Source organism: Nannobrachium achirus (genome assembly GCF_963921795.1).
Source record: "Nannobrachium achirus genome assembly, chromosome: 24".
NCBI lineage: Eukaryota > Metazoa > Chordata > Actinopteri > Myctophiformes > Myctophidae > Nannobrachium > Nannobrachium achirus.
Window position 1 is genome coordinate 19,103,780 of NC_137831.1, and position 7,704 is coordinate 19,111,483.

At 43.9% G+C, this 7,704-nt stretch overlaps 1 protein-coding gene across 4 annotated transcripts in view; it reads left to right on the plus strand.

The window, feature by feature from the left end:
- Positions 1-3,795, plus strand: part of LOC308309308 (voltage-dependent L-type calcium channel subunit beta-4-like) — a gene marked incomplete at both ends in the record, with an annotated part of 43,548 nt that extends 39,753 nt beyond the window's left edge. For all 4 annotated transcript variants that reach the window (XM_080754851.1, XM_080754853.1, XM_080754852.1 and 1 more), the window contains 2 exons: positions 1,140-1,325; positions 3,535-3,795. In XM_080754851.1, coding sequence (XP_080610977.1) covers positions 1,140-1,325; positions 3,535-3,795 — 447 coding nt within the window. The remainder of the gene's footprint in view (positions 1-1,139; positions 1,326-3,534) is intronic.
- Between the last annotated feature and the right edge of the window lie 3,909 nt (positions 3,796-7,704).

Genomic DNA, 7,704 nt, shown 5'->3' on the forward strand with positions numbered 1-7,704 from the left:
GGTAATCAATAGAAATAAGTCATTTTTTCCCCTTTCACTCCTGCAGTTGTCACATTGAGAGCCCTTTTCAACTAAGTGCTTAAATCAGAACTTCCTGTAGTATAATATAAATATTTCACTCCACTTTTATCTTTTTGCTTCTTTTTTGGGAGACCCCTCTGTGTACCACCAGAGGGGGGCTCAAGTACCACCAGTGGTACATGTACCACAGGTTGAGAACCACTGTTTTACAGGGAATATGTAAACCTGTTTTCTATGGTGCATCAGAGCCATCTATTGGAGGGTTGCGCCATTGCGGGGGCAGAAAACAGCAGTGGTCAAGTGGTTCATGTAACTCGTGGTTCATGTAATCGGAAGTTTACAGAATGCATTTGAGTCTATGGGGACATAGTGACATTTCCCCATAGACTTCAATGCATTCCGTAAACGTCCGATTCAGCGCTTTGTCACATTTCGCCAACACAAGTCTTATGTAGAAGACCTGGCCACATGAAGTGAACGGGAGATGACGCGCTCTCTCCAATAGACGGCTCTGGTGTGCATGCACTGTTAACATACCAGCAGAACTTTGGGTGGGCGATATGGAAAAATACAATATCACAATATTTTTCCAAGCTGTATCACGATACACGATCTTATCATGATTCTTTTTCATGTTGGTTTTTATGGTTATTTTTTCAAGTTACTTAACAGTACAACCACCTACAAGGTAACAAAAACTAAAAGAAAAAGCGGTCCTCAAAGTGGGGTCCAGGGACTCTTTGGGTTCCTTTTGGGAGGTCTAAATTGACCCTTACAAGTATTTAACTCTGACAGTATACAATGAAACCAAATGGACCCTCACTGTATACTGTCAGAGTTAATGGGAGACCTTGACATTTTAAAGTTTGAGAACTACTGATTTAGACCAAAATGCAAGTTTAAATTGAATTCTGCAATGAAGCTCTGTATTAGCAATTCAACAGGATTTTCAATAAGGCTCCCTCCCTTATTGTATCACGATATATATGATATCTCCGAAAAGGCATATCGTGGAGACATTGCGTCGTCTCAACGATATTTATCATCACATCGCCCACCCACTAAGCAGAACCCTCTTCTCACTCTCTCTCTCCACCCGCCGTCTGGGCTCCCAACAGGAGATGTTTGACATCATCCTGGACGAGAACCAGCTGGAAGACGCCTGCGAGCACTTAGCTGAGTATCTGGAGGCTTACTGGAAGGCCACCCACACCTCTCTGGCCACGCCGCTGAACCCTCTGCTGGGACGCAACCTGGGACCCACTGCCCTCTCTCCCTATCCCACCACCATCTCTGGACTGCAGGTACTAGCTCACTGCCCTCTCTCCCTATCCCACCACCATCTCTGGACTGCAGGTACTAGCCCTCTCTCCCTATCCCACCACCATCTCTGGACTGCAGGTACTAGCTCACTGCCCTCTCTCCCTATCCCACCACCATCTCTGGACTGCAGGTACTAGCTCACTGCCCTCTCTCCCTATCCCACCACCATCTCTGGACTGCAGGTACTAGCTCACTGCCCTCTCTCCCTATCCCACCACCATCTCTGGACTGCAGGTACTAGCCCTCTCTCCCTATCCCACCACCATCTCTGGACTGCAGGTACTAGCTCACTGCCCTCTCTCCCTATCCCACCACCATCTCTGGACTGCAGGTACTAGCTCACTGCCCTCTCTCCCTATCCCACCACCATCTCTGGACTGCAGGTACTAGCTCACTGCCCTCTCTCCCTATCCCACCACCATCTCTGGACTGCAGGTACTAGCTCACTGCCCTCTCTCCCTATCCCACCACCATCTCTGGACTGCAGGTACTAGCTCACTGCCCTCTCTCCCTATCCCACCACCATCTCTGGACTGCAGGTACTAGCTCACTGCCCTCTCTCCCTATCCCACCACCATCTCTGGACTGCAGGTACTAGCTCACTGCCCTCTCTCCCTATCCCACCACCATCTCTGGACTGCAGGTACTAGCTCACTGCCCTCTCTCCCTATCCCACCACCATCTCTGGACTGCAGGTACTAGCTCAGCCAGGGGCGTCACAAGAGGGGGGGGAGAAGTGGGACTGAGTTACTAGGGCCCAAGGTGGAGGAGGGGCCTTAATTATTTTATACTTTAGCTATTGAAAAATAGCAGATGGGGCCTATACATGCTCAGAGCGAGCTTGTAGATCTGCTATTTTTTTTTTTTTCTTTTTAAACGTTGTGAAAATGTGTGCAAATCTTGAATATATGTTTTTTTAAGCCAACATTTGGAACAAAAATGTTGCTTCTGGGGGGTCCCTGGAACAAAATATTTTGGATTGGGGTCCGTGGCCAAATACATATCATTTTGGGGGTCCTTCACATGAAAAGGTTTGAGCACCGCTGACATAGAAACATAGGTTTTTCAAAAAACCTTAGAAGGATTTGAAATATTCAAAGACTGGCACAAATTTTCACGATTTTTCAAAAATAGCAGATCTACAAGCTACCCCAGATGATTTTGGGAGGTCCCCAGATGATTAGCATAATGTGTAACATTGTTTTCTCACTCAACAGTAAACAAACCAACATACAGTTTAAGTGTATAGAGGGTATCTGCACATTTCTAAAGTGACAATTTAAGGACTTTTAAGACCTTTGTTAATACCTCTAAAATGAAAAATTAAACAAACCAACCCTAACCCAAAAATAATATTAGAGGCAGAAACTGTGAAAATAGCCGATCTACATGCTCACAACGCCTCGCAACGCAAGGCGTTGTGAGCATGTAGATCTGCTATTTTCACAGTAGAACCGTGTTAAACAAAATGTAACCCCTCAACTCTTCCAAATCCAAGTAGTGCTCGTCCGGGTGGGGGGTCCCCAGTTCACTATGATTATTTTGGGGCTCGTGGCCTGAAAAGGTTGAGAACCAGTGCTCTACTGTACATTGCATGAATTAATCTAAACATTCTACCTTGAATTCATAAACTAGAATGACCATAGGGATCATTATATTTGCATTATATGATATTTGCATATAATTCCCATAATCAGCATAACATCTAAAAATACATGGATCTGTAATGTTAGGATAAGTGTAGGACAGTCACTATCTTGTGCCTCCATCAGATCTCCTTCACGAAATATACGTGCAGTATATGTACAGTATTTCTAACCAATGGGTTCCCAGAATGGTGTCCTAAGATAGATACAGTACAAGATACATAGATACATGGCTTTATTGTCATTCAAAAATACATTAAATGCCTAAATTAATGAAATTCCGTTTCAATGACTTGCTGAAATCTCAAGCTAATCATAGTTAAAAAGAAATAATGCTACAATACTAAAAACACCACTAACACAAGGGTTTTATTTTCACAAAGCCAACATTTTTTGTCTTTTTAATGGTCAAAATGACTGGTTTGATAGTGTTATCACCAAATAATTGTTTAGCATAATCTGAGTTCTCGCTCACATCATTTGAACCTAACCTCTGTTTTTCCTTCATTCTCATTCTAATCTGTGTTCTTGTTAACATTAGCAGAGCCAAAGAATGAAGCAGAGCAACCACACGGGAGACCACTCCACTCCCAACGAACGCCGCAACCTGATGACGTCGGACGAGAACTACCACAACGAACGTGCACACAAGGGACGCAACCGCATGTCGTCGGGCTCACAGCATAGCCGGGAGCAGCAGGACCCTTACCAGGACTACCAGGACCCCTATCAGGACGCCTACAAGCCCCACCGCAACCGCAGCTCGCCGGGTAGCTACAGCCATGATTCCCGGCACCGGCTCTGAGCAAACCCCTACCTTTTCCAGTTTTACTTATGGCCTGAACCGAAGCTCCCCCTCCCCCAACACCCTGCCCCCTTAAAAGAAAACACTGCAACAGAACCAAGAGGCTCCCATATGTATTTTTTTATGTTGATAGTACTAATTTGTTGTCCTGTATTTTCTTTTCTCCTCTCTAACAAAGTCCAACAAGCTACAGTCATATTTTGTCCAGTTAGCCTGCCAGGAAAACCCTGTCGATCCAAAACTCTGATTAATCAGCATGAGAGCGAGAGCCACCATTAGCTAATTGCTGTGATCTCTGATTTATTTTAACCGTCCGTATATATATATATATATATTTTTTTTCTTTTCTTTCTGAGACCTGTTGGGTTCGTTTGCACTACAGTACTCAGTGGGTGCACGCTCAGCGGACACGCAGTGCAGGCTGACCCCCGGGCGATAGTGTCCGGCGAGGTCCACAGGGGAGTGCGGTTGGATGGTACACGTGTACAGGCTTTATAAGTGCCTGGGAGGAGCCACCGGCCTTGGACCGAACCCCGCTGCACATAGACACGCGGCTGTCCCCGACTCCCACCGTGCTCAATGTAAATCCTCTTCACCACTTAGCTGTTTGCATGCTGACGGAGTATCAACCTCCACTCCGCGGAGGTTTCGTACCCGCCATTCATGGGACTACTCTGCGGTGAGGCGCTGACGCGGAGGCCCCGGTTTTTCAATGACTACTGGTCTGCCTGCTGGTTTTGTCAACCAGCAATTTTTCCACTTGCCAGATAATATACCCTTTGACATTCAGTTTGAGGTTGGCCGGCATTTTTCAGTAGCATAGCGTTTACGATTTTTATTTTGAGGCGTGTAGAGATTGAAGACCCGCCTCGTCCTCGTGAGCTTAAGCATGTCCGATGGTGCTGGGATCAGATCTCGACGCAGTGGGGACTGTCGATGCTGGCTTTGTTCTCAACAGTTAGCACTTGGACATTTAGGAAACGGCAACAGAGGTATAACAAAAAAAAACTACAATAGAAGATGAGTATATGAGATGTTATTTGATGTCGTCTGGGGACATGCGCTCAGAGAGTGGAATTGATGCTGTCACGCTATAAGACAGCATAACATTTCTGGATTTTCTCACTTGCCGGCTTCATTAAAACAATAGGAACTGGATGTTTAGATGGATTGGGGTTAATAGAGCATCTCTTGCTGACCAATTGTTTTGTGATCGCAAACATTATGGTGAAAGTCACATTGAGGCAACATAAAAAAAAACAAAGTCAACTACAGTAGGGTGGTCTATTCGCTGATCGGCCTTGTGTGATTGGTCCATCACCATCCATGTGGCTTCCTGTTGGGTTCTTGTTTCTTTCCTAATCTGGAGGTTTTGAGAAGTTCTCAACTACTGTAAAGCTTATAATTTATGCTTGGTCGTGCGACCGCGTCACTCCATGAAAATGACCGGTTTCTAACTGAAAAACGTGACTCGGCGTCGTATGACGAAGTATAAGTTATTTGTGTTGACATTGGGTAATATCTCAACCCAGGTTTCCCTTTGCATCATGTCCATTCTCCGTGTAGCTGGCATGTTGAGCATGATCCTTTCAATAGTAAAATAGAAATCCTAGTGTTATCAAGTGAAAGTCTTTAGGAAGATGTCGTGCACCCCCCCCCCCCCCCCCCCCCCCCCAAAAAAAGATGGCCCAAAAACGCAGATGAACGGTAATGCCACTACCAAGACAACCCTCATACTTTTTTTTTTCTTTTTCTTTTTTTTGATTTCCAAAATGCCTAAACCACGTGTTAGCGAAGTGCATGATTCAAATGAGGGTGGGATTTTTCTTAATTCATACTCCCGATCTTGGAAGACATTAAGACATGCATCTATATATTTTTATTATGTCATAATTAGTCAGCACAGTTTTCCGCTGTAAAGGTTAAGGAGAGGCTAAACTGTTAACTGTTGAATACTTCCCCGGCTTTGTTGTTCGTCTGGCACTTTGTGATGTTAGGAATGGATGTTGAAGAGTTGGTTAATTGGCCCCCGTGACACCCAACCATTTCCTTTAAAACAGGGGTCTTCAACAGGGGGTCCCAGGAGTTACTACAGGGGGGCCACAAATCCTTGTGTGAGAGGATAATTCTTTAAATTACGTACCAACTTGAAGTAATCCTTACTTTAGCCAAAAATAGCAGATCTACAAGCTCTCACTGCGAGGCGTTGAGAGCTTGTACATCTGCTATTTTTGGAGATCGGCTATTTTCGGCAAATAGATCTGCTACTTTTGATATTTTTGAATTTTAATCCTGAAGGGTAACAGTTGTGAGGTTTCCACCCGACAGACGATAATGCTACAAAATGTTTTACATTTCCTTTATAATGATTGAAATCTGTGTTGAGTACCCTTTTATATCAATGAAAGTAAGGATATCCATGCTGGTAACCATGAGTCAATTACATTTATTTAACTAGAAGCAGTGCTCTTCCGAGCACAGGTCTCCACCAGGCAAACTTTGGAAGCTAATATTAGCCAATCAGGATGGCATATGAAATATCAGACGGATCGGACTTGATCACATGACTATAGAGATACTGTGTACCGATTTGCGTGATTTTTGGATAAAATCTCAAGGAGTAATATCCAAAAATGTGTTTTACATAAGTCGGCCCAAAGGTGGCGCTATAAAAGGCTTATGTGAAAAATGCAGGGCAAAGATTTATCCTTAGCTTCTAGGGAGTGTGCTTGCAAAGTTTGAAACTGATCGGTGGAGTTATAGGTAAAACCACAAATCGGCCTGTTATAGCGCCACCATGAGGCTGATTTAAAAAATAATAAGTGGCATTTCTTCCTCGGCCTAGTGGGAACGTGTGTGCGCGATTTCATGATAATCGCACTTTGCGTTTGTGATTTGAGGCATTTTGTTCAAAACGGCTCGATCCTACAAACTTTGGAAGCCAATCTTAGCCAATCAGGATGGAATATGCAAAATCGGACAGATCCGTGTCGATCACATGACTGTCGAGATACTGCCTACCGATTTGTATGATTTTTGGACAAAATCTGTAAGAGTAGTGCACAGAAATGTGTTTTGCGAACATCGGCCACTAGGTGGCGCTAGAAAAGGCCCATTTAAAAAATTTAGGGCAGAGGTTCTAGATTGGCATCCAGGGAATGTGTGTGCTCACTTTGGCAGCGATTGGGCCAACGGCGACTGAGATTAGGTGCTCACAAACTGCGAGGACGGACAGACGGACGGACGGACGGACGCACGCACGCACGCACGGACGGACGGACGGACGGACGGACGGAGGGGAAAACATACTCTCCCCCATGCCTTCGGCTGGTGGAGACAATAAAAAAAAGATACACATTTAATTAATTCCTCAAATTAGAAGCATACTGTATCATCATGTGACAATACAGATGAGAACACTGCGCGCGTGTGTGTGTCCATCTCGACTTAAGTTGTGCTTCTGTGGTACTGTTACCATTTTGGAACAAGGAAGTCAGTTATCTTTTTGTTTTATGGTGGTGTAACTACACACCTTCAATTCCAGTTTGCATTCATCGAATGATTAATTTGTGATTTGTAATCATTTATATAAATGATTATGTATAATCATTTGATTAATTATTCATAATTTTGAAATCACCTTTGTCACTAGCGTAAAACAGTGCAGAGGTTAAGTGTCAAATACACACCCTTACAGGTACAATAGGTTCCATTTGTACCCTATCATTAAGGATTACATTATCATTAAGGATTTACTGTATGGTTGAAGATCCTATTTGCCAAATTATTTTTAAATTTACCACTGTTTTACATTTGAGACTGAAAATGTTTTCAGAAAAATAGAGAGCAGTATTGCAAGTACATACTGTCATTTATAAGCAGGCATCAGCTTTGTAATATTGACCTATG